This window comes from Heteronotia binoei, chromosome 17 (assembly GCF_032191835.1).
Source record: "Heteronotia binoei isolate CCM8104 ecotype False Entrance Well chromosome 17, APGP_CSIRO_Hbin_v1, whole genome shotgun sequence".
NCBI lineage: Eukaryota > Metazoa > Chordata > Lepidosauria > Squamata > Gekkonidae > Heteronotia > Heteronotia binoei.
The window spans coordinates 9,519,716-9,544,592 of NC_083239.1; the positions used below are offsets into that span (position 1 = coordinate 9,519,716).

At 47.1% G+C, this 24,877-nt stretch overlaps 1 protein-coding gene across 1 annotated transcript in view; it reads left to right on the top strand.

The window, feature by feature from the left end:
• Positions 1-24,616, top strand: part of WDTC1 (WD and tetratricopeptide repeats 1) — a 46,424-nt gene extending 21,808 nt beyond the window's left edge. Inside the window, exons 6-16 of the mRNA XM_060257937.1 lie at positions 1,398-1,585; positions 3,009-3,191; positions 4,150-4,244; positions 4,650-4,765; positions 10,864-10,939; positions 13,894-13,990; positions 15,070-15,243; positions 16,356-16,591; positions 17,054-17,222; positions 22,441-22,633; positions 23,965-24,616. Coding sequence (XP_060113920.1) covers positions 1,398-1,585; positions 3,009-3,191; positions 4,150-4,244; positions 4,650-4,765; positions 10,864-10,939; positions 13,894-13,990; positions 15,070-15,243; positions 16,356-16,591; positions 17,054-17,222; positions 22,441-22,633; positions 23,965-24,162 — 1,725 coding nt within the window. The 3' untranslated portion in view covers positions 24,163-24,616. The remainder of the gene's footprint in view (positions 1-1,397; positions 1,586-3,008; positions 3,192-4,149; positions 4,245-4,649; positions 4,766-10,863; positions 10,940-13,893; positions 13,991-15,069; positions 15,244-16,355; positions 16,592-17,053; positions 17,223-22,440; positions 22,634-23,964) is intronic.
• The last annotated feature ends 261 nt before the right edge of the window (positions 24,617-24,877 follow it).

Genomic DNA, 24,877 nt, shown 5'->3' on the forward strand with positions numbered 1-24,877 from the left:
ATTTCCGCTGCCTGGCACTACGTTTTATGACGTGGATGGCACAGCTCCTCAGAGTCCCATTTACGTCAGATCTGAACCTCATAACTAATGTTTGACACCCCCGCTCTAGGCTGATCCTGCGTTGAGCAAAGGGCTAGGCTAGATAGCCTGTTTGGCCCCTTCCAACACTGACTCTATGATTCTACATTTCCTCTGCTCTCAAGTTCTTCCCTGGATGCTCTTTGTAACCCTTTTCCAGATCAGTTTCACAATTCAGAAGGATTTTGTCTAGACTGCCCTGACGCTCTCTATGGACTTTCAGAATGGTAGAGGTGAATCAGGCTCACACCAGCCATGTTTTTTGTGGTTTGCCTTCCTAGCCTTCTAGTACACAGACATTAGGGCATGCACATTCAGAGCCTGCCTGGCAATCTGTACACTTCAATTTCATAGTGAATGTGGATCTGTCTGTAGACCTGAAAGATCATATGCGGGGCCCAAGCACATCAGTCTTCATGCATATAGGCACCTGTGTAAACATTATATGTGAACATGCCATGGGACTGCAGCCAGTTGGCATGAGCTCTCCTTCCCCTGTCACCTAGGGCATGTGTATTCTGAACATCTGCACTGGACTTCAGTTGCCTGCTACGTTCTGTGTTGTGTTGTCTAGAATGAAATGTTCATGCCATCTGACATTGAACATATGAACATATGAAGCTTCCTTATACTGAATCAGACGCTGGGTCCATCAAAGTCAGTATTGTCTACTCAGACTGGCAGCGGCTCTCCAGGGTCTCAAGCTGAGATTTTTCACACCTATTTGCCTGGACTCTTTTTTTTGGAGATGCCAGGGATTGAACCTGGGACCTTCTGCTTCCCAAGCAGATGCTCTACCACTGAGCCACCCTCCCTCCCCTGCTCTCCAGGGTCTCAAGCTGAGGTTTTTCACACCTATTTGCCTGGACCCTTTTTTGGAGATGCCAGGGATTGAACCTGGGACCTTCTGCTTCCCAAGCAGATGCTCTACCACTGAGCCACCCTCCCTCCCCTGCTCTCCAGGGTCTCAAGCTGAGGTTTTTCACACCTATTTGCCTGGACCCTTTTTGGGAGATGCCAGGGATTGAACCTGGGACCTTCTGCTTCCCAAGCAGATGCTCTACCACTGAGCCACCGTCCCTCCCCTGCTCTCCAGGGTCTCAAGCTGAGGTTTTTCACACCTATTTGCCTGGACCCTTTTTTGGAGATGCCAGGGACTGAACCTGGGACCTTCTGCTTCCCAAGCAGATGCTCTACCACTGAGCCACCGTCCCTCCCCAAAGCTTTAGCTTTAAAGCCTGGGGTTGCTAACATGCATCCTCCTTTGGTTTTGCTGTTGGCAGATCTCCTCTCTGAACATCTTGTTTGCTTTTCTGTAGTTCTTGCCACATGCAGAGGATCGGATACTCATTACTGGAGCTGCTGATTCCAAGGTGCATGTCCATGACCTGACCGTCAAAGAGACCATCCATGTGTTTGGGGATCACAAAAACAGAGTCAAGCGTATTGCCACAGCTCCCATGTGGCCCAACACCTTCTGGAGCGCAGCAGAGGATGGGCTCATCCGGTAAGATGGCTTTGCTCTTCCATTCTGAGGAGCCATAGTTTCTGTGCCTTTCCTCCTTTTCTCCTCCCCACTCCCACAAAAAATGACAAGCGGTAGCTCTCTGAGAATGCTAAGTATATTGTATGAAACGTTATATGTCCTAAACTTTGGGCGTGGTGGAGGAGACAGCATAACTGTTTCAGTTTTTGTACAAGTCCCTTTTAAAGCAACAACCTGTAAAGCTTCCTTATGCACAGAATCTTCAAACCTGGCTTGGGCAGAGAAGGATTTCTTGGCATCTGGTACCTTATCCTTTGACTAGACATTGTCATCAATTGAATCCGGGTTGTGCCCTGCCACTGAGCTTACATCATTCCTCAGTCTCCGCTCTGAGCCCCTAAGGGGGAATGAGCGGGATATAAAACAAAATAATAATAATAATCTTCTCATTTAAAAAATCGTAGTTCAGCCTTTCTGTGAAAGTTGCTCAGAATATCCCATCCCTGGACCAAAAGAAGCCAGGTTGCGTACGACACGAGCCAGGGCCTTCTCGGTGGCAGCACCAGAACTCTGGAACGCTCTCCCGGAGGCCATAAGGGCCCTGTGGGATTTGTCTGCATTCCGCAGGGCCTGTAAGACCGAATTGTTCTGACAGGCCTTCGAGATTTAACCGAGAGAGAGCTGCCACTGGACATCATATGGAGCACCATGCAGAGTACCGATGGTCACCATCGAACTTTCAGAACCGCTATTCTGTACTGTATTAATACAGCACCATGAAATGTTTTAAATAATTTAAATATGTAATTATGTTTTATAGGTTTTATTGGTTTTGATGGTAGTAATGTGATGTTGTGAGCCGCCCTGAGTCCACTTTGGGAGAGGACTCCCAAACTGGAGAGCCAGTTTGGTGTAGTGGTTAAGTGTGCGAACTCTTATCTGGGAGAACCGGGTTTGATTCCCCACTCCTCCACTTGCACCTGCTAGCGTGGCCTTGGGTCAGCCATAGTTCTGGCAGAGGTTGTCCTTGAAAGGGCAGCTGCTGGGAGAGCCCTCTCCAGCCCCACCCACCTCACAGGGTGCCTGTTGTGGGGGAGGAAGGAAAAGGAGATTGTGAGCCGCTCTGAGACTCTTCGGAGTGGAGGGTGGGATATAAATCCAATATCTTCATCTACCTCACAGGGTGCCTGTTGTGGGGGAGGAAGGTAAAGGAGATTGTGAGCCGCTCTGAGACTCTTCGGAGTGGAGGGCGGGATATAAATCCAATATCATCTTCTTCTTCACTTGCGGAGAGGACAAGCTATAAGCTTAACGTAATAAAGTAATAAATAAATAAATAGGATATGGATCTCACTTTCCATGGTGAGCCAGAGATGAGCTCCTACCACTGGCATTTCTGATCCTGTGGGTGTTCGTTGAGATGTTTTGTTTCTGTCCCTTTCAGACAGTATGACCTGCGAGAGAACAGCAAACACTCAGAAGTCCTGATAGACCTTACGGAATACTGTGGTCAGCTTGTGGAGGCCAAATGCCTCACTATCAACCCCCAGGACAACAATTACCTAGCGGTGGGAGCCAGCGGGCCCTTCGTACGCATCTACGACATACGCATGATCCACAACCACAGGTGATTGTGTCCGTTACGGGTAATGCAAGAGCCCATTTGTGATGAGGTCAGGTTCCCGAGTGAAAGCGCTGACAGGATTAGAATTTAGAAAAAAGAGATGAAGGGCCAGTTAGTCTCCAGAGTGGACAGTGACCACTTATAAATTCCAGAGAAGTCACCATGCTGGTCTGCTGCAGAAGGAACAGGGAAGAAATCTTGGGCAGCCTATAAAATCCTTACCAAATTAAGTACGTTGCATTCAGGTAATAATTAACTGGAGGTAGTCCTGACTCAGCTAATCCCAGGTAGCAAATTCTTAAAATACTGAAAAAGTGAAGTAATTATTTATTACCTAGGGTGGCTCCCAACATTCTTCATTTTCTCCTCACAACAAGCCACATTAGAGTGCGAGTGACAAGGTCAACCCAAGAGCTTTGATCACAGAGTGGGGATTCAGATCTGATTCTCCCAAATCCTAGTCTGACACTCTTAATTGCTATATCATTGCTGTTACCCACCTCAACTCCTGACTCTGAGCTGGCAAGAAGAAAGGCAGGATATAAATATATGAAATAAAGAACGTTATTTGAGGATTTTTGTGTTCTGAGGTTGTAGAAGTCAGGCTTAGATGGTTCCACTGAAAAAAGTCAGACACTTCAACAAATTGTATTGGGCCTTTTCAACCAGTTGGTTTTCTAAACCTAATTTTATTACCCACGTAGAAGCCTCAAGAGGCAAACCAGGGTTGGTTAAAGCACTCAATTTAAACAAGTTGCAGTTTCCTCCTCTCCATTCACATGAGGAAGAGGGAGGGAACATGCCAACTGAAGAAACTTCCCAGAGGATTGGAACATTTCCCTGGTGGTTCTGTATGTTTTCCCCCCCTGACATAGTTACTTTGGCTGTCTCAGTTCCTTAATAAATTGCAAGAAGGAAAACCAGCTGTCTAATATTGTCTTTTCCTTTCCTTTTCTGATAGAAAAAGTATGAAACAGAATCCTACCGCTGGGGTCCATACATTTTGTGATCGGCAGAAACCCCTCCCAGATGGTGCTGCACAGTACTATGTAGCAGGTATGACTTAAATAGCTGATGCCCAGTCCTATGCCCGCTTGTTTAATGCACTCTTGAAGGCACCTGTATATTCAGGTGATGTACAGGGCAACCCAAATCTATGTTTTCCATGTCCCATTGAATTCAGTGGTGCTTGCTCCCTAGTAAGCAAGTAGCCTAGGACTGCAATTGGAAGGCTGCAAAAGCATATCCCCCCCCCCCCCCAACCTGCAGATTGTATTTCCTGTAGTGTCCACAGTGTGTGTGGATGACTCCTTATGATCACTGTTGCCCAGAAGCCAGCGTAAGTATGAGCTGCTCTTTGCCTTATAAGGCACCGGTAAAAGGCAGCTGAAATAATGTGGTTTTTTTTTAATTCCACCAGTGTGTATTGATGAACTCTGCTTGTTCTTCCCTCTGATGCAGGACATCTTCCTGTGAAACTACCAGACTACAATAACCGGCTGAGGGTGCTGGTAGCTACATATGTCACCTTCAGTCCGGATGGTACAGAGCTGTTGGTGAACATGGGAGGGGAGCAGGTAGGATGGGTGCCTGAGGGACTGTTGACCTTTAGAAGAGGCGGTTGATGGCCTATATTCCTTTTTCATGTTGCTGAGAATGCTTTGTTAAAAAAAAAAATTAATTCCCTATTCCCTATGGATTCCCTATGGGACCCTTCCCCATGAAAACAGCATTCCAACTCAGTGGATGATATGCCAGGTTTCACACCACACAGACGTCTTTCTAGACTTCAAGCCCAGGATTTCAGTTTGTATGTCCCTTCCCTAAAACTACTCAATTTTTAATTAGTATAGTGGATTGTATCCTTGCAGAATTCCGAAAGAGTTATTGTTTTCTCTAACTTCAGCTGGAAAGTTATTTAAAAATAAATTTGTGCGGTGCTGAGGCGGGCGCTGCCTTCCGACTTCTCCGTATTACAAGAAGTGCTGCAGGGTTTGAGGGACGCCAGAATGGCATGAAATTATCTCTTGCGATTGAACCTTGTTTAAAAATGTCGTGGACTAGGTGATACTATAGTATGCTAGAAGCTGCACACGGCATGACGGTGATGTGATCTCCTTTCTGTAGGGTTTACATTGTATATTGGTAGCACAGCGCTTCCTTTGTCTGGCAAATAAACTGGCAGTGTTGCTGGAGGCCTTAGATGTAATGCTAGGTTTTCAGTCTGACGCTTGATTAGGGATGGGCACAAACTGAGCCACTATTTGTGCTAAAAATGGCCAAGTTGTGGTTCATTCCATACTGGTTCATCTGATCCCGCCACACCTGAACACAAAAATGAACTCGCTGTTTTTCTTGGCGTATTGTTTGGTTCATGTTTAGTTTGTTTTTTCCAGACAGCCTGGCATGATTCCCCAGCCCCCTGCGCTTCTGGTCAGTTTCACAGGAAACTGAACAGAAGTGCAGGAGGTTGGAGAGAGCAGAGCTGCCGCTTCTAGTCAGTTTCACTCCCCTGCAAGCTTCCTGGGGGTGAAACGAACCAGAAGCTGCAGGGCAGATTCCCTTTCTTTCCCCGGCCTGACATACCCCTAGGACAGGAGTGGCCAACAGTAGCTCTCTCCAGATGTTTTTTTTTTGCCTACAACTTCCATCAGCCCCAGCCAGCATGGCCAATGGCTAAGGCTGATGGGGGTTGTAGGCAAAAACATCTGGAGAGCTACCATTGGCCACCCCTGCCCTTGGAGATGAGTTTACTGGGGGGCTGTAGCCCCCTGAAATCAATTTGCACCAAACTTATAGAGCAGGTAAAGGAGAGTCAGCTGAAGAGTTTTTGCCACAAGTTTGATGTCTCTGGCCCACTTGGGCCATTCTATGCCTTTCTGGACCAAAGGAACCACAAATCACTTGGGAAATTGGAATATGATATGAACTGAACTATTGAATCGGGCAACCCAACGAACCACAAAACAAACCACCATCTTCACATTCCACGCCCATCCCCACCTTCGATCCTGAACAACTCATCTCTGGGTGGAAAACTGTGCATATTCCTCATACTTGTGGTTTCAGTGAGCTTTAACGTCAGGAATTAAATTGGTGTGTAGGGTTCAGTAAGCTTATCTGTAGTGCCCCTTCTTTTTACAGATGAAGCGTTTTCGCACACAGCTCACCTCGCAGTCACAATCCCGTTCCCTCCGCAGCGTCCGGTCGGATTTCCCACCATCTGCGCCGAAGTTACAGGAAGTGCCGCAGCTTTTGCGTAGCAAACGTAAACCGCCGAAACCCAGTTTACGTTTGCTACGCAAAAGCCGCGGCACTTCCTGTAACTCCGGCTCAGATGATGGGAAATCCGACAGACGCTGCGGAGGGAACAGGATTGTGACTGCGAGGTGAGCTGTGTGCGAAAACGGTCATGGAGTGCCACACTACTCTGGACAATATCCTTTAGGGATTTGGGAGGAAGCCATTTTCCTAAGCCAGTTTGGTGTAGTGGTTAAGTGTGCAGACTCTTATCTGGGAGAACCGGGTTTGATTCCCCACTCCTCCACTTGCACCTGCTAGCATGGCCTTGGGTCAGCCATAGCTCTGGCAGAGGTTGTCCTTGAAAGGGCAGCTGCTGTGAGAGCCCTCTCCAGCCCCACCCACCTCACAGGGTGTCTGTTGTGGGGGAGGAAGGGAAAGGAGATTGTGAGCCGCTCTGAGACTCTTCGGAGTGGAGGGCGGGATATCAATCCAATATCTTCATCTACCTCACAGGGTGTCTGTTGTGGGGGAGGAAGGGAAAGGAGATTGTGAGCCGCTCTGAGGATCTTCGGAGTGGAGGGCGGGATATAAATCCAATATCTTCTTCTTCTTCTTCTTCTAAGTGAAAGCCGGTCTTATCTGTCTCTTACCTTAGAGAGGCAAACTTGCTTCTTTTCCCAAACTGACGACTCTGTTTTTTAACTGCAAGACCCTTCAGTATAGGTGGCTGATGGAAAGCACTGTTCCTTCCTTCCAGCATAGCTCATTTCTTTGGGGGCGGGGATTATTTAGGTGTGTTCAGTTCTCAGTTGATCACCACCTGTCAAGATAGCCTTTGATTTAATGCCTTTTCACAAGTTACAGTGAATGCACATACAATCCATGTGCAGGATAGACTTGGGTTTTTTTTCCCCTTATACATGTGTTGGGTAATTCTCATGTTATATTCAGTGGAGTCACAATTGAACTTGTGATTTAAACCCCACACTTATCCAGGTGCTAGTCCCTAGTTTCATTTTTAAAGTGAGCACTCACTGGCTCTTTCTTTGTGACCAGGTCTGCTTTGTCCTTTCGAGCAGCGGTCCCCAACCTTTTTGGCACCAGGGACCGGTTTTGTGGAAGACAATTTTTCCATGGACTGTGGGGAGGGGGGATGGTTTTGGGATGATACAATTGTGCACTTTATTTCTATCAATTTGGTGTGGTGGTTAAGTGTGTGGACTCATCTGGGAGAACTGGGTTTGATTCTTCACTCCTCCACTTGCAGCTGCTGGAATGGCCTTGGGTCAGCCATAGCTATTGCAGGGGTTGTCCTTGAAAGGGCAGCTTCTGGGAGAGCTCTCTCAGCTATGCTGGAAGGGAGGAACAGTGCCTTCCATCAGCCACCTATACTGAATGGTCTTGCAGTTAAAACAGAGTCGTCAGTTTGGGAAAGGAAGCAAGTTTGCCTCTCTAAGGTAGAGCGACTCCATGTGTCTGTTATGGGAAAGGAAGATAAAGGAGATTGTGAGCCACTCTGAGACTCTGAGATTTGGAGTGGAGGGCAGGATACAAATCCAATGTCGTCATCTTGTTATAATTACTACATTGTAATATATAATGAAATAGTTATACAACTCACGGCCCAGTTGCTAACAGTCCACGGACCGGTTCTGGTCCACAGCCAAGGGGTTGGGGACCCCTGCTTTAGAGGAGAACATTAAGACCTACTAACGGCTGTGTCATTTTAAGTACGCTATAAGGAAACCCTCAGTAACAAGTAAAGCCGTGTAAAGACGCAATAGATTGTCTCCACCAAGCTATCACTGTCAAAATAATGGTTGGTTTGTATTATTTCTTATGAAACTGATTTTAAATGAAGAACTGGTACAATAAGATTCATTAGCAAGCCCACAGTGAAAGGCTCCGACACCTGAGCGGCACACACAGGTTTGCGACAAATTGCAAAGAACATAAGAACATAAGAGAAGCCATGTTGGATCAGGCCAACGGCCCATCAAGTCCAACACTCTGTGTCACACAGTGGCAAAAATTTTTATATACACACATACACTGTGGCTAATAGCCACTAATGGACCTCTGCTCCATATTTTTATCTAAACCCTTCTTGAAGGTGGCTATACTTGTGGCCGCCACCACCTCCTGTGGCAGTGAATTCCACATGTTAATCACCCTTTGGGTGAAGAAGTACTTCCTTTTATCCGTTTTAACCTTTCTGCTCAGCAATTTCATCGAATGCCCACAAGTTCTTGTATTGTGAGAAAGGGAGAAAAGTACTTCTTTCTCTACTTTCTCCATCCCATGCATTATCTTGTAAACCTCTATCATGTCACCCCGCAGTCGACGTTTCTCCAAGCTAAAGAGTCCCAAGCGTTTCAACCTTTCTTCATAGGGAAAGTGCTCCAGCCCTTTAATCATTCTAGTTGCCCTTCTCTGGACTTTCTCCAATGCTATAATATCCTTTTTGAGGTGCGGCGACCAGAACTGCACACAGTACTCCAAATGAGACCGCACCATCGATTTATACAGGGGCATTATGATACTGGCTGATTTGTTTTCAATTCCCTTCCTAATAATTCCCAGCATGGCGTTGGCCTTTTTTATTGCAGACGCACACTGTCTTGACATTTTCAGTGAGTTATCTACCACGACCCCAAGGTCTCTCTCTTGGTCAGTCTCTGCCAGTTCACACCCCATCAACTTGTATTTGCAGCTGGGATTCTTGGCCCCAATGTGCATTACTTTGCACTTGGCCACATTGAACCGCATCTGCCACGTTGACGCCCACTCACCCAGCCTCAACAGATCCCTTTGGAAATTATTGTGAAATAATCACAATATAGTTCCTACACAACAAAAATGTCCAGTAATTACCAAAATAAAGAACTTCTCTTAGGAAAGTCTCTTAAGTTCTTGTATTCAAAACAGGTGAAAATTCTGGATAGAAGGCAACAGTCAGGTTGATTATGCATTCCGGCGATGTTTTGCATTTTGGAGTCTGTCCTTTATCAGATCAGTTTTGGCTACTAAAGTGGGAACCCAGTTCTCCAATTATAATTTCTAACCAGCACTACTTCATTGCTTACAATCCTTCCACAATAATCATTGTATTATGATTATCTCAAGAAGCAACTGTCAGAACAGGATATGGAACAACTGATTGGTTTAGAATAGCTGGAATAGGTTTAGAATAGGTTTAGAATAGGGAAAGGAGTTCGACAAGGATGTATATTGTCACCCTGCTTATTTAATTTATATGCAGAGTACATCATGCGGAATGCTGGCCTGGATGAAGCACAAACCGGAATTAAGATTGCCGGGAAAAGCATCAACAATCTCAGATATGCAGATGACACCACTCTAATGGCAGAAAGTGAGGAGGACCTAAAGAACCTCTTGTTGAGGGTGAAAGAGGAGAGCACAAAAGTTGGCTTGAAATTCAACATCAAAAAAACTAAGATCATGGCATCTGGCCCCATCACACCTTGGCAAATAGAAGGGGAAGACATGGAAGTAGTGACAGACTTCACATTTCTGGGATCCAAGATCACTGCAGATGGTGACTGCAGCCATGAAATTAAAAGACGTTTGCTCCTTGAAGGACAGCTATGCCGAACCTGAGCAGTATAATAAAAAGTAGAGACATCACCCTGCCAACAAAAGTCCGTATAGTCAGAGAGATGGTATTCCCAGTAATAATGTATGGCTGTGAGAGCTGGACCATAAGGAAGGCCGAGTGCAGAAGAATAGATGCTTTTGAGCTGTGGTGCTGAAGAAGAGACTTGAAAGTCCCTTGGACTGCAAGAGGATCCAATCAGTCAGTCCTAAGGGAAATCAACCCAGACTGTTCCCTGGAAGGTCAGATGCTGAAGCTCAAATATTTTGGCCACCAAATGAGAAGGGAGCACTCCCTGGAGAGGATCCTGATGCTGGGAAAGACAGAAGGCAAAAGAAGAAGGGGATGGCAAAAGATGAGATGGCTGGACAGTGTTACTGTTGTAACAAACATGAATTTGAGCAGACTTTGGAGGATGATGGAAGACAGGAGGGCCTGGCGTGACTTTGTCCTTGGGGTCGCAAAGAGTAGGACTCGACTGTGCGACTGATCAACAACATGATTATCTCATTGTTTGTAATTTATTGCACACCTGTGTGCGCCACCCAGATGCCAGAGCCTTTCACTTGCAGGCTCTTTAATGAATGTAATTGTAGCAGATCTTTTAAAAAATCAGTTTCATGAGAAATAATAGCGTTTGAAAAACCATCCATTATTTTGACAGCGACAGCTCAGTGGAGACAATCGATTGTGTCTTTATGCTGGTGTCATTTTAAGTGACTTAGCACAAGACTTTTATTTGGGTGCTTCTTTCCTCGCTCATCCCTGCTTCTCTCTCTATAGTCTGCATGCTCACTGCCCATTTGATTTTTCTAGGTTTACTTATTTGACCTGACCTACAAGCAGCGGCCATACACTTTCCTCCTGCCAAAGAAATGCCACTCTTCAGGAGGTAAGTATAATGTGATGCTCTTGGAATAGGGAGAGGGTTTCCAGCATGGTGGTATGTTGCATACAACTCCTTTTTTTTTTCAATAAACAATTTTTATTAGTAACATATGGTAGCAAAACTATCTCTACAACTTATGAAAACTTAAAATGAAAGAAAAAACTCTCCACCCCATATCTTACTTTTCCCCCTCCCCTCCCCCCGTTGCTTGACCCCCGCCAGTGTTATTTACTTAAAGGAAACAAATATTAAAGGTACACTTAACTATTAAAGAAAAAAAAACCCAACAGTTATCTTCTTATTTTAAGAAACCTTAATCATTATCAAAGATTGTCCAATGTCCTTTTATTTTCCACTCTTTTTCTACGTATCTTCTGAATTTCTTCCACTCCAACTTAAAATGTTCCAAATCATAGTCTCTTAATTTTCTTGTTAATTTGTCCATTTCACTCCATGACATAACTTTTGTAATCCAATCCCATTTCTCTGGTATTTTTTCTTGCTTCCACAGCTGTGCATATAATGTCCTAGCAGCTGAGAGCAAGTACCATATTAAAGATCTGTCTTCTTTTGGAAATTTTTCCATTTGTAATCCCAGCAGAAAAGTCTCTGCCACTTTATTGAATTCATATCCCAAAATCTTAGAAATCTCTTGCTGAATCATTTGCCAAAACATTTTAGCTCTTTCACAAGTCCACCACATATGGTAGAAAGAACCTTCATGCTTTTGTATATAACTCCTGAGTCATTTCTATATATACTTACTCTAGAATATAGAGGTCCTTTGTGTGGGCCGCGGCGCCCCAGGGAGGGAAATACCTCTCCCGGTTTTTGAGGTCAAGAGCCTGGGAGTTTTACTGGAGCCTTCACTATCAATGGAGGCCCAGATAGCAGCCACTGCCAAGTCAGCGTGTTTTCATCTGAAGCGGGCAAGGCAGTTGGCTCCTTTCCTGGAGCGTCGGGACATAGCAACAGTGATTCATGCGATGGTCACCTCAAGACTGGACTACTGTAATGCCCTCTACATGGGGCTGCCTTTGTGCCGAACCCGGAAGCTGCAGCTGGTGCAGAATGCGGCGGCTAGGCTGTTACTAGGACTCCCGAAGTGGGAGCACATACAGCCAGGGCTGCGCGAACTGCACTGGCTGCCAGTTACATACCGGGTTCACTACAAAGTGCTGGTTATCACCTTTAAAGCCCTATATGGCCGAGGACCTGCCTACCTGAGGGACCGTCTCTCCCCATACGAGCCCCAGAGAGCACTGAGGTCAGCAGGGAAGAACAAGCTGACTATCCCCGGGCCAAAGGAGGCCAAACTGCAGAACACCCACGCACGGGCCTTCTCCATCGTAGCTCCATGCCTGTGGAACCAGCTCCCGGAAGAGGTGCGGGCCCTGCGGAGTCTCGACCAATTCCGCAGGGCCTGCAAGACCATCCTTTTTAGGTTGGCCTTTGCAGACTGCTGATTAAGCATCGCTGAATAAATGGATCCGCCAAAATGATTTGGCCTCAGTGATCTCCGCTATTATGTAAACTGACAGAATAGCTCCAGGAACATCACCGTTACTGTCAAGCTATGTTAAATGTGAATCAGAATGGTTTTAAGACAATGTTGATTTTAAAGTTTTGTATAACTACTGTATTGTATAATTATTCTATGGATGCTGTTAGCCGCCCTGAGCCTGCCTAGGCGGGGAGGGCGGGATACAAATAAAATTTTATTATTATTATATTATTATAACTTTTTATTGCCTAGAGCAGCAAAAGATGGCAGTTAGCAAGTCTCTTTCTGCAGAGTAACTTGTGCCCAAAGCCTGTTTCCATAGCAGTGAAACCAGGTGCCTATAATGAATTGCTTGTGGAGTAAAGAAGGCCAAGAGAGAGTCATATAGAAGGACTGTGGCTTGGAAGGATCGATTGCGATAAATAAAACAGTGGTGTGAGCATACTGTTCTTTGCAGGCACTGCTTTAGTTTGTAGGTAACGTTGCCGGCTCCATGTCGCTTTCAAGTCATGCAAGTCTCAGGAGGGAGCAAAGGATGATTTCATTCTGGTTTCTTAATCCTTTTTTTTTTTTTTAGATTAGTGGGAAACGTGGGTTTAAGAGATGTGCAGAGGTACCCTAAACTTAAACCAGATTAGTAGTTTTTTTCCTCTCCTTAAACCATCCCAGGAAATATAGGGGATTAGTCACAGTAAATTTGCAGTGGTCTTGCTAAAGTGCGATTCCCAGGATTCCTTGACGGAAGCCGTGAGCTAAACAGACACAAAACCAATACAAAAACATGGTAGGCTTGCCCCTCAACTCGTTAAGCACGTCAGGAATGTGCTAGCTGCCCTTTTCCCTGTGTCTGCATCCGATAGTGATGTTAGTGGGGTGGGGTGCTTTAGTCCTGGGATCATGACATCAAAGAGTCTTTTTGTTCTCGAGGATAGCTGTTGAGAAAAACAAATAACGCAACTAAGCTTTGTGTCCTGCCATTTCATGCTGGGTTGGATCCAATGGAACATGTCCTTGGGGGTCAGACCTACTGCCCTCCTTCACAGGCCTCCTGCAAGCATTACGGAGATGATGGGGAGGGATGGTGGCTCAGTGGTAGAGCATCTGCTTGGGAAGCAGAAGGTCCCAGGTTCAATCCCTGGCATCTCCAAAAAAGGGTCCAGGCAAAGAGGTGTGAAAAACCTCAGCTTCAGACCCTGGAGAGCTGCTGCCAGTCTGAGAAGACAATACTGACTTTGATGGACCAAAGGTCTGATTCAGTATAAGGCAGCTTCATATGTTCATAATAGTGGTACTTTCAGCATTTCTAATGAGCTATTATGTGGAATTAAGTGCATGCAGCTGGGATTAAGTGCATGGAGTGCATTGTGAGCACTTGCGCTCAGCCTCTCCGGAAAAGTCAAATACTTCCATGTTATCCGGCAACTCATTCTCATTTTTCCTTGACAATCCTCAGAGGTGCAGAATGGGAAGACGTCTACCAACGGGGTGTCAAACGGCATCCATCTCCACAGCAACGGATTCAGGTTGGCCGAGGGCCGAGCACACGTCAGGTACAGCAGCACCTGCCTTGCGTGCCTGTTAATCTTCCATCTCTGTTGCATTCTTTTTTTGATTTCCCTCCCCCTGCATTTTTAAAGTTTAGTGGAGCCCGTACTGTTAAGGGAATTTACATGTGGCCTAGGAATTGTTGGTGGTTCTGGAAGCTTGGTCACAGATGAAACAGATGTGTCCCCTTGCTGTCCTGTGGGGTGGAAGAGAGGCATCTGTGTGTGCATGAAATGTGGCACGTTAGAAGGGCCCAGGTTGTGGCGAGAACTCTAGTCTGCTTTGAGAAGGCTGCCCTTGTCTGCCATAGTTCTGGGGTTAATTTGGACTTCAGGCTCGTTGAACTTTAGTGCTGCAATTGGCATGGCATCTGAGGGGTTTAGTCACACACGACGAGGAGAAATGAGTGCCTGTAAGCACAATGGCAGAGTGCCTTCTCCTTGCAGCTGCTTGGGAAGCAGAAGGTCCCAGGTTCAATCCCTGGCATCTCCAAAAAAGGGTCCAGGCAAAGAGGTGTGAAAAACCTCCGCTTGAGACCCTGGAGAGCTGCTGCCAGTCTGAGCAGACAATACTGACTTTGATGGACCATGGGTCTGATTCAGTAGAAGGCAGCTTCATATGTAGGAGGGACGGTGGCTCAGTGGTAGAGCATCTGCTTGGGAAGCAGAAGGTCCCAGGTTCAATCCCTGGCATCTCCAAAAAAAGGGTCCAGGCAAAACGGTGTGAAAAACCTCAGCTGGAGAGCCTGGAGAGCCGCTGCCAGTCTGAGAAGACAATACTGACTTTGATGGACCAAGGGTCTGGTTCAGTATAAGGCAGCTTCATATGTTCATATGCAACAGGTCCCTTTCACACGGGGGTGGGGCATGTCTGAAAGCAAGCCTATTCCTGCCGTGCGAGTTTGGGACTCTGCTTTCCAAGGGTCGGCGGCTCAGTGAAATCTCTTGGCGCCAGCAGCATCCTGGGCTGAACTGAGGCCACGGGGACTGGCTGTGCTCTTTCAGATTGCGGTTTACTTTTTTAGATTTAAAACATGGGCCTTCCTTCCTCCCCGGCTGCTTTCCATTGTCCCTCGTTTCTGTAGCCCGCAGGCAGAGCTTCCTCCTTCCCTGGAGAAAATTAAGTTACAAGCCAATGAGGCTTTTGCTTGTCAGCAGTGGACGCAAGCCATCCAGCTCTACAGCAAAGCAGTCCAGAAGGCCCCCAACAACGCGATGCTGTACGGGAACAGAGCTGCTGCGTACATGAAGCGCAAGTGGTAAGTGAACAAGGCCGCGTTGTGGAGGATTCTTACGCAAGGGAGCCTCTTGTGCTACTGAGCATAGTTCTGGGAGAGATGGAGGTGTTGGTCTAGCCCAGGGGTCCTCAAACTACGGCCCGCGGGCCAGATGCGGCCCGCTGAGGACGCTTATGCGGCCCGCCGGGTTATGGCAAAATCAGACCGGAAGTGACGTTCGACCTAAACTCGCGTTAGCAACGCACACTTCCGGCACTGGGCTGAGGCGGCGGAGACAGAGTGTGAGGTGATAACGAGGTGAGGTGAGTTCCCAGGCCGGGGTGTGTGGTGTGGGGAAGGGAGAGAGATGCAGAAGACGGAGAACTGACGGCCCGCGGCCTTGTACAGTAACGGCAGTCCGGCCCTCCAACAGTCTGAGGGACAGTGAACTGGCCCCCTATTTAAAAAGTTTGAGGACGCCTGGTCTAGCCCTTTCTCAAGTCACTTATGTGTAACCTCTGGAGTTGACTGTCCACTTGGCTGCTGGCATCTGGGTGCACCGAAGGCCACTCAAGGAATCCACTCATGGATTCACTGCCTCTAGGCAGGGAAGCCGGTCGAGCGTCCCATTTCTAGGCTAGCTTTGCTGTAATCCTGCATTCCTGCCTTCCCAGCGGCCAGATACTCGGCTCGCCTTTTGCTGCCAAGAGAGATTCTCCAGGCAGCGCCATGAAACTGAAGGGTCAGCCGTACCTTTAACACGCAAAGAGAGCAGAGATGCTTGATTAGTGGTATTAGAGAGCAGAGAGGGCCTATGAAGGGGTTGCTTCCCCTCATTGTCTAAAGAAGGGAGACGGAGGGAGGCGCAAGTGGGGGTCATATTTCGGCTGCCGGGGTGGTCTTTATTTATTTATTTATTTATTTAGGATTTATATCCCGCCCTTCCCACGAGGTGGCTCAGGGCGGCTTACAACAGGGAGTCAAACGTAAAATTAATAACATTTTAGATGTATAAATATTTAAAACATTTAAAACCTTAAAACATTAAGCATCGTAACAGAATATATAGCAAAAGTCTTGGAAAGCTACGTTAAGTTTCTCGTCGGTCAGGTGTAAGCTAGCCGGAAGTCTTGATGTCTCTGTCTCCCTTGCAGGGATGGCGATCATTACGATGCTTTGCGAGACTGCTTAAAGGCCATCTCCTTGAACCCGTGTCACTTGAAGGCTCACTTCCGCCTGGCCCGCTGCCTCTTTGAGCTGAAGTACGTGGCAGAAGCGCTGGAGTGTCTGGATGACTTCAAGGGAAAGTTCCCCGAGCAGGCACATAGCAGCGCTTGTGATGCCCTGGACCGGGACATCAATGCGGCCCTCTTCTCGAAAAGTGATAACGGTGGGGACCAGCGTGACTGTGCGTTTTTCTTCTGCTTTAGTGAAGGCCAAGCTCTTTGTCGTGATTGGCACCTCGAAGAGGTGTGTGCATTTATGATCAGAAGTACTAGCCAGGCCATGGGAGGAGTTGCGTTGGATCAGACCAGTGGTCCGTTGGGCCTGGCACCCTCTTGTTTCATGGTGGCCGAATAACGTGCCACCAGAAGACAGGAAGCAAGCTAAAGTCTCCCTCTGTTGTGAAGGTCTGACATTTGTCTGATTTGAGGACCAAGGTAGCCTGGAACGTGGAAGTCGTCTTGGGTTCAGACTCCAGCTTCATCTTAAATTCAGTAGAGGTGATGTGGAGTCTTGGGTGATGGAAGCGGAGGAAAGTGCTATTTCACCGTCTTCCAAACGAAGGAGCTTGTTATCCCATTTTCACTTTCTCGGCAAGTAACTTTGGTATTTTTGTGGGTTTTTCTAGCGGAAGACAAGAAAGGGGGTGGCCCCATTTGGCTGCGAGCAACTGGGCGCAAGGATTCTATCTCAGAGGATGAGGTGGTGCTGAGGGAGCGCAGCTACGACTACAAATTCCGGTACTGCGGCCACTGCAACACCACCACGGACATCAAAGAGGCTAACTTCTTTGGCAGGTACGTGGCGCTTCTCTTAAAGTCCGGTGCCAGCTTCTGTGGGCACACCGGATAAGCAGCTCTGGGGAAAGCAGCCCTCCGGGCTCCCTCATCTGTTTTCAGCTAGCCAATGTTGCAGCCAAATCAATATACACAGAATTGGCATTGGGGAGTTCATGTGGATACGGCTTCTTTTTTTTGGCAGTCTCTGTGATGTAGGCTGAAGGGAGTGCCGGGTGCATTCTCTGTCTTTGCATGCTAAACTTTAGTGTTAATTGATCAGTGTGCTTCCAAGCCAGTGATAACCCTTCTCTGGCTAAAGGCTCATTTGAGATCCTTGGCTTAATTCCAGTACTGACTTTTTCACCCAGCTTTGAGGAAGCACTACTGGGATCTGAATGTCATGCGAGCGAGAAATACCTTGGGGTTGTAGTTGATTGCTCGATGAAAATGTCACACACACACACACCCCAGTGTGTCACAGCAGTAAACTCCACGCTGGCAATTATTAGGAAAGGAAATCGAGAATAAATCAATATTATAATGTTGAAGAAGAAGATATTGGATTTATATCCCACCTTCCACTCCGAAGAGTCTCAGAGTGGCTCACAATCTCCTTTACCTTCCCCCCCCAACAGACACCCTGTGAGGTAGATGGAGACATTGGATTTATATCCCGCCCTCCACTCCGAAGAGTCTCAGAGCGGCTCAAAATCTCCTTTACCTTCCCCCCCCCCCACAACAGACACCCTGTGAGGTAGATGAAGATACTGGATTTATATCCCGCCCTCCACTCCGAAGAGTCTCAGAGCAGCTCACTATCTCCTTTCCCTTCCTCCCCCACAACAGACACCCTGTGAGGTAGATGAAGATATTGGATTTATATCCCGCCCTCCACTCCGAAGAGTCTCAGAGCAGCTCACAATCTCCTTTCCCTTCCTCCCCCACAACAGACACCCTGTGAGGTAGATGAAGATATTGGATTTATATCCCGCCCTCCACTCCAAAGAGTCTCAGAGCGGCTCACAATCTCCTTTACCTTCCTCCCCCACAACTGGCACCCTGTGAGGTGGGTGGGGCTGGAGAGGGCTCTCACAGCAGCTGCCCTTTCAAGGACAACCTCTGCCAGAGCTATGGCTGACCCAAGGCCATGCCAGCAGGTGCAAGTGGAGGAGTGGGGAATCAAACCCGGTTCTCCCAGATAAGAGACCGCACACGTAACCACTACACCAAACTGGCTCTCCTGTTCCTGTATACATCTGTGGTGCAGCCTTATTTGGAATACTGTGTGCAATTTGGGTTATCGTATCTCAGAAAAGACACTGCAGAGAGGTCAAAAGTACAGAAGAGGTCCGTTCAGGGACCGGAGTACCTTTCCTGTGATGAAAGGCTGAAGAGCTTGGGACTTTTCAGTTTAGAAAAAAGATGACTGACGGGAGTTGTGATAAAGGTTTATAAAATTATGCACAGAGGTAGACAGGATAGACGACTTTTTCTCCCTCTCCCAAAATGCTGGGACTCAGGGGAGCACTCGGTGAAGCTGATGAGCAGTAGATTTAGGACAGCCAAAAGGAAATACTACGTTACTAAGCAAGTGATTTAAAATGTGGAATTCACTGCCAAAGGATGTAGTGATGGCAAGAAGCATAGACAGCTTTAAAAGGGGTTTAGATAGATTTAGGGAGGACAGATCCATCCGTGGCTACTAGACTAAAGGGAACCTCCATATTCAGAGGCAATAAATCTTTGAATATGAGTGCCAGAAAGGGACAACAGGGGAAATCTTCAGTCTTTATGCTGTTTTTGGCCCTCCAGGGCAGCTGATTGACCTCTATTTCTCCCTCTTCTAGCGAGCAGGCTGGTGTTGTAGAAATAACAGGCAGCTCCTACATTCAATCTCTTTTTGTGCGTGCACACCTGCATTCTAAATTTTTAATCTCCTTTGTTAGTTTGGCATTGTCCAGTATTACCGTGTGCCTTGGAACATAACATTGGGATGCTTGGGCCCGTTCACACACCCGCCAGCAACCCGTCCAATTCAGTTTCTCTGTTGCTCATACTACAGTCCTTGGGAAGCATTGTGAGGTATTAAAACCTTGTATCAGAAAGTGTTTCACTTGTATCCATACAAGAGAGTTATATGCCAATAAAGGCTTTTGTTGTTGTCGTCGTTAAAAGAGAGCATTTAGTGGGAGGCTTTTGGGAACGGGGGTGGATGGGTGGTGTTTGTCCTGGCTGCACTGTAGAATAATACTTAGGAGATTTCAGGGTTGTTGTTTTTTTTTTAAATTTAAAGGGTTTTTATTAGAAAAGGAATTAACACACAAAAAGTGAAAACACATTGACACACAAAAAATGGGCATAAAACAAGCACAAATACCATCAACATATCAAAAATACAAACACAAAACATTCAAGAACACATCAATGCGCAATACATTGAAAAAAACAGAGCATTCATGACACTTCAATGCGCAGTACATTCAAAACACAATAATAAATCTAACAACTATACAACCACCCACTCAAGCACACTAGGAGATGGAGAGGGTTTAAAAAACAAAGGGAAAGTATTGTTACTCCATGCCAAAACCTTTACTTTTAACCCATTTATAAATAGGGTCCCATTCCTCCTGACATTTTTGGACATTACCATCTCTTAATCTTGTGGACATTAAATCGGATTCTGCGGCGTCCAACAGCTTGTTAATAAATTCATCTCTATTAGGAATTCTGTCAATCTTCCAATGCTTGGCATAAAGTATTCTGGCGATAGTAACTATGTACAGTAGCAGTTTCAGTTTTATCATAGGAAAGTTTTGTCTACAAATGTTCAGGAGATACAACTCTGGCACATGGTTAATATGTATATTCAAGATTTTTTGAATCCATATATTAACTTGGGTCCAGTATTTTCTTGCATCTTTACATTGCCACCAAATGTGAAACAACGACCCTTTAGCTTCACGACACTTCCAGCATTTGTTTGAATATGTGGGATAGATTTTAGCCAGTCTGTCTGGTGTAAGGTACCATCTATATACCATTTTATATAAATTTTCTTTGAGATCTGCTGGTTTTATTAATTTTAATTTTAAAAGGAGATTTCAGGTTTTTATGGCTGGCAACATCATTAGGGTTTTGTAGAATCTTTCGGGCTCAAGTGCCGTGTTCTACTGGAGAAAGTTTTCCTTCCAGACGTTTCGTTCTCAGCTGCGGAGAACATCCTCAGTGGCGTTGCAGCCGGAGCAGGCGCTCTGACCTTTTTGGCTGCTGTGCATTGAGTGGGGCCAGGGCTGCTGGAGAGCTGCTATTTCTAGGCTGGAGGGGGTGTGACCATCCACAGGAGACCATCCACACCAAATCCCGAGCCACACACAAATGTGGGTACAGCCTTCCTGCCCTACATAAAATCTGTCACCGACCGCATTGGCAAAATTCTCAAACGCCACAATGTTGACACAGTCTTCAAGCCCACACAACAGATCTGCCACATGCTGCGCTTGGCCAAAGATATGAGAGATCCACTTTCAACCCCTGGAGTCTACAAAATACCCTGCTCCTGTGGTGCAGTCTACATTGGCACTACCCAACGCAGTATCAACACCCGTCTCACCGAACACAAGAGACACTGTCGCTTGTTTCAGCCAGAAAAATCAGCTGTAGCTGAACATGCACTTCAAGAAGGAGACCACGTCATCCATTTTGAAAGAACTTAAGTCCTTTCTACGGTCTCACATTTTCATACCCGCCTGAACAGAGAAGCTATTGAGATTTACAAACACCAGCACAATTTTAACAGAAAGGAAGAAGGCATTTTCATCCACCAATCTTGGTACCCAGCTCTGCAAAACACCTTACAGACTATATATTGCAGAAAGTCACAGAACAACCAGCACATTCCACAGAACAATCAGCACAGTCAACAACCATCTTCCTTATCTTCACACCCCTTCCAACCCTCCCAGCGATTAACACAGAACAATGGTCGCATTCAACAGCCAGTTTCCTTATCACTACCCTTCCAGGAAGCCCCACCAAACAATGGGCACATCCACAAACCAATTACCCTTTCATCACACCCCCTCCAGCCTAGAAATAGCAGCTCTCCAGCAGCCCTGGCCTCACTCAATGCACAGCAGCCAAGAAGGTCAGAGCGCCTGCTCCGGCTGCAATGTTCTCCGCAGCTGAGAACGAAACGTCTGGAAGGAAAACTTTCTCCAGTAGAACACGGCACTTGAGCCCGAAAGATTCTACAAACCCTAATACTTAGGAGGTCACATCGTTCAGTGATGCCCTTGCTTTGCTCACAGAAAGTCTCAGGCTCCATCCCTGGCTTTGTTAGTTGTAAGGATGTCCAGTTTGCAGGGCCAGGAAAACCATGGAGGGCCAAAGCCCATTCAATAACATGTTCAAGAGCATGTACTACTTTGGAGTAGTCATAGAATGATAGAGTTGAAATGTACTTCCAGGGGCACCTAGTCTAACAACCTGCACAATGCTCACAAATACCTCCCCCCCACACACACAATACCCCCAATGACCCCTGCAGGCTCCATGCCCAGAAGATGGCAAAAACCTCCAGGACCCCTGGCCAAACTGGCCTGGAGAAGAATTGCTGCCTGACCCCGAAGTGGCAACCAGCATTTCCCTGGGCATGAGAACTAAGCCCTGATGCCAACCCATCCTGCCCTTCTTCTCATGACCTGCCTAATTCATAAAATCGGCACTGCTGTCAGACGGCTGTCCAGCCTGTTTAAAAACCTCCAAAGACTGTTAAAAGCCTCCAAAGTCTTCTAAAACAGTTGCCAAAAGAAACTGACCGCTACTAACTTTTTAAACTGGAGAGCCAGTTTGGTGTAGTGGTTAAGTGTGCGGACTCTTATCTGGGAGAACCGGGTTTGAGTCCCCACTCCTCCACTTGCACCTGCTGGAATGGCCTTGGGTCCGCCATAGCTCTGGCAGAGGTTGTCCTTGAAAGGGCAGCTGCTGGGAGAGCCCTCTCCAGCCCCACCCACCTCACAGGGTGTCTGTTGTGGGGGAGGAAGGGAAAGGAGATTGTGAGCCGCTCTGAGACTCTTCGGAGTGGAGAGCGGGATATAAATCCAATATCATCTTCTTCTTAAATTTAAAGAATAAGGCAATGCCTCGCTTTTCCGATCAGTGGTTTGTTTTCTGACATTTTCAGCTGTATCCCATTGGTCTCACCCACCAATCCCCTTGCTTTTGCCTCCTCTAGCAATGCACAATACATAGTCAGCGGCTCCGACGATGGCTCCTTCTTCATCTGGGAGAAAGAAACGACCAATCTCGTGCGGGTTCTGCAGGGGGATGAGTCGATTGTCAACTGCCTCCAGCCCCACCCCAGCTACTGCTTCCTGGCCACCAGCGGCATCGACCCCGTTGTACGGCTGTGGAATCCCAGGCCAGAGGTAAGAGCGGCAGCAGGGCCTGGATGGAACTCTTAAGATGTGTAGGCCTTGCTTTTTCCCCCCCTGTGGGAGAAGGGCAACGTGCAGCATGATTCTCCCCTCTCCCCTTTTATCTTTACAGCAACAGCCCTGTGAGGTAGGTTAGGCTGCAAATATGTGACTGGCCCAATGTCACTTCTGTTTTATCTTCACATCAAGCCTGTGAGGTAGGTTATTCTGAGAGAGTGACTGGCCCAGGGTCACCCAGTGTGTTTCCATGGCCTAGCAGAGCATCTGATTTGGGTCTCTCATAGGAACATATGAAGCTGCCTTCTACTGAATCAGACACTTGGTCCATCAAAGTCAGTATTGGCTACTCAGACTGGTAGCAGCTCTCCAGGGTCTCAAGCTGAGGTTTTTCACACCTCTTTGCCTGGACCCTTTTTAGTTGGAGAAGCAGATGCTCTACCACTGAGCCACCGTCCCTCCCCAATTGGAAGCAGAGTAATTCTAAATCCTATATGAGCAATTGTCCCTAGTTTGTCTTCCTCGGCCCTTTAAAGGTGCATTGTCATGCCATTGCATCGCTTTAATACATTTCTTTACCACATGCTTAGTTTTAGAGCAGTACCGCCATCTGCTGAGAGGTGAAGGTATAGCCACACAATGTGCTTCACTGCAGTTTAGTGCTGTGCCATTAAATCTAACACACTACATGTATTCATAATCCATCCATGCAATGTGAAGGACTCTGGTGGAAGTATGGTTGGTGAAGAGATTTAAATGGATGTTCCAAAAGTGCTACAGTGCAAAGGGGAGGAGAAAGAATCCCAAATAAAGCCATATACCCAGGACGAGTATATTGCAAAGTATCCTTAATGACGCCACCAAATTATTGTGAACTAGTACATATATGAACATATGAAGCTGCCTTATACTGAATCAGTCAGTATTGTCTTTTCAGACTGGCAGCGGCTCTCCAGGGTCTCAAGCTGAGGATTTTCACGCCTACTTGCCTGGACCCTTTTTTGGAGATGCCGGGGATTGAACCTGGGACCTTCTGCTTCCCGAGCAGATGCTCTACCACTGAGCCACCGTCCCTCCCTGTTGTGACACTGTAACCGCTACACCGCACTGGCTTTCTGTGGGTGAGAGAGTGAGCTGCCTCAGCTACCTCAAAGGGTTGTTGTGAAGATAAAGTGGAGGAGAGAATGACATAAGCACTCTGGTTCCCCACTGGGGAGAAACATGGGGTATAAATAGATGCTAAAGTCCGGGAGTGGCAAAAGCTTGCTCCCCTTCACCCTGTTTTGCTAAGGGCCATTCTAACCCTCCCTCCCTCCCTCCCGCAGAGTGAAGCACTGAACGGGCGAGTGGTGGAAGACATGGAAGGCGCTTCCCAGGCTAACCAGCGGCGGATGAATGCAGACCCGTTGGAGGTGATGCTGTTGAACATGGGCTACCGGATCACAGGACTGACCAGCGGTGGGGCTGGAGGCTCAGACGATGAAGACAGCTCAGAGGGGCAAGTCCACTGCCGGACCAGCTAAAGCCGAATCGCCTCTCCCCCACCATAATTTTGCTTTTTGTTTGAAGGGAAATCCAGTTTGCTCAGTTTGGACTCTGACGAACGACTGCACTGTTTCACACTATGCACAGAGTAGGACCCGCCAGCAGGGGCCAAAGTGGCTTTGTTTAAACTGCTGCTACCCTTTCCCCCCCCCCCTTTGCGTCCCTCTCCCCGTTCCACTCTCGAGCAGCATGGGGACGCAGCAGCCCGTTGGAACTTTGCTTCTAGCAGAATCTAGTCTGTGCGGGGATTTCTTTTTCTTTTCGGGTTTTTTTTTTTTGCGTTGTCTGTGAGCAGTGTGAAACTGACAACCAACCTCTTCTTCCAGTGCTGCCGTACGGCCTGGGAGATGGCGGGTGGGGGTGGTGGGCGTTGCCTACACAAAGTGGGTTTGCAGAGAGGATGTTTAAAAACTCAATAAAACGTCAACCTAGGGCAGGGATTCTGGAATGGCATTAATGCAGCGGTCTCTCCTCGGAAGCTTGGCTTGCCTGCTTCGCCGTTGCTGGCTGGCCCTCTTTGGCTGCCTTGGTGCCTCTTCCGGCTCAGCCAGCAGCCAGCTTGAGTTCATTTGGCCTTCTCATCTCACACGCTGTTACGATAGGCAGAGTGATCAGGTGAAAAAGTGACATGCTAGCTCACGCAGGGTAACAGTATGTGGTCTTAGCCGCTGGGCAGAGATGTTTGCTGACTTC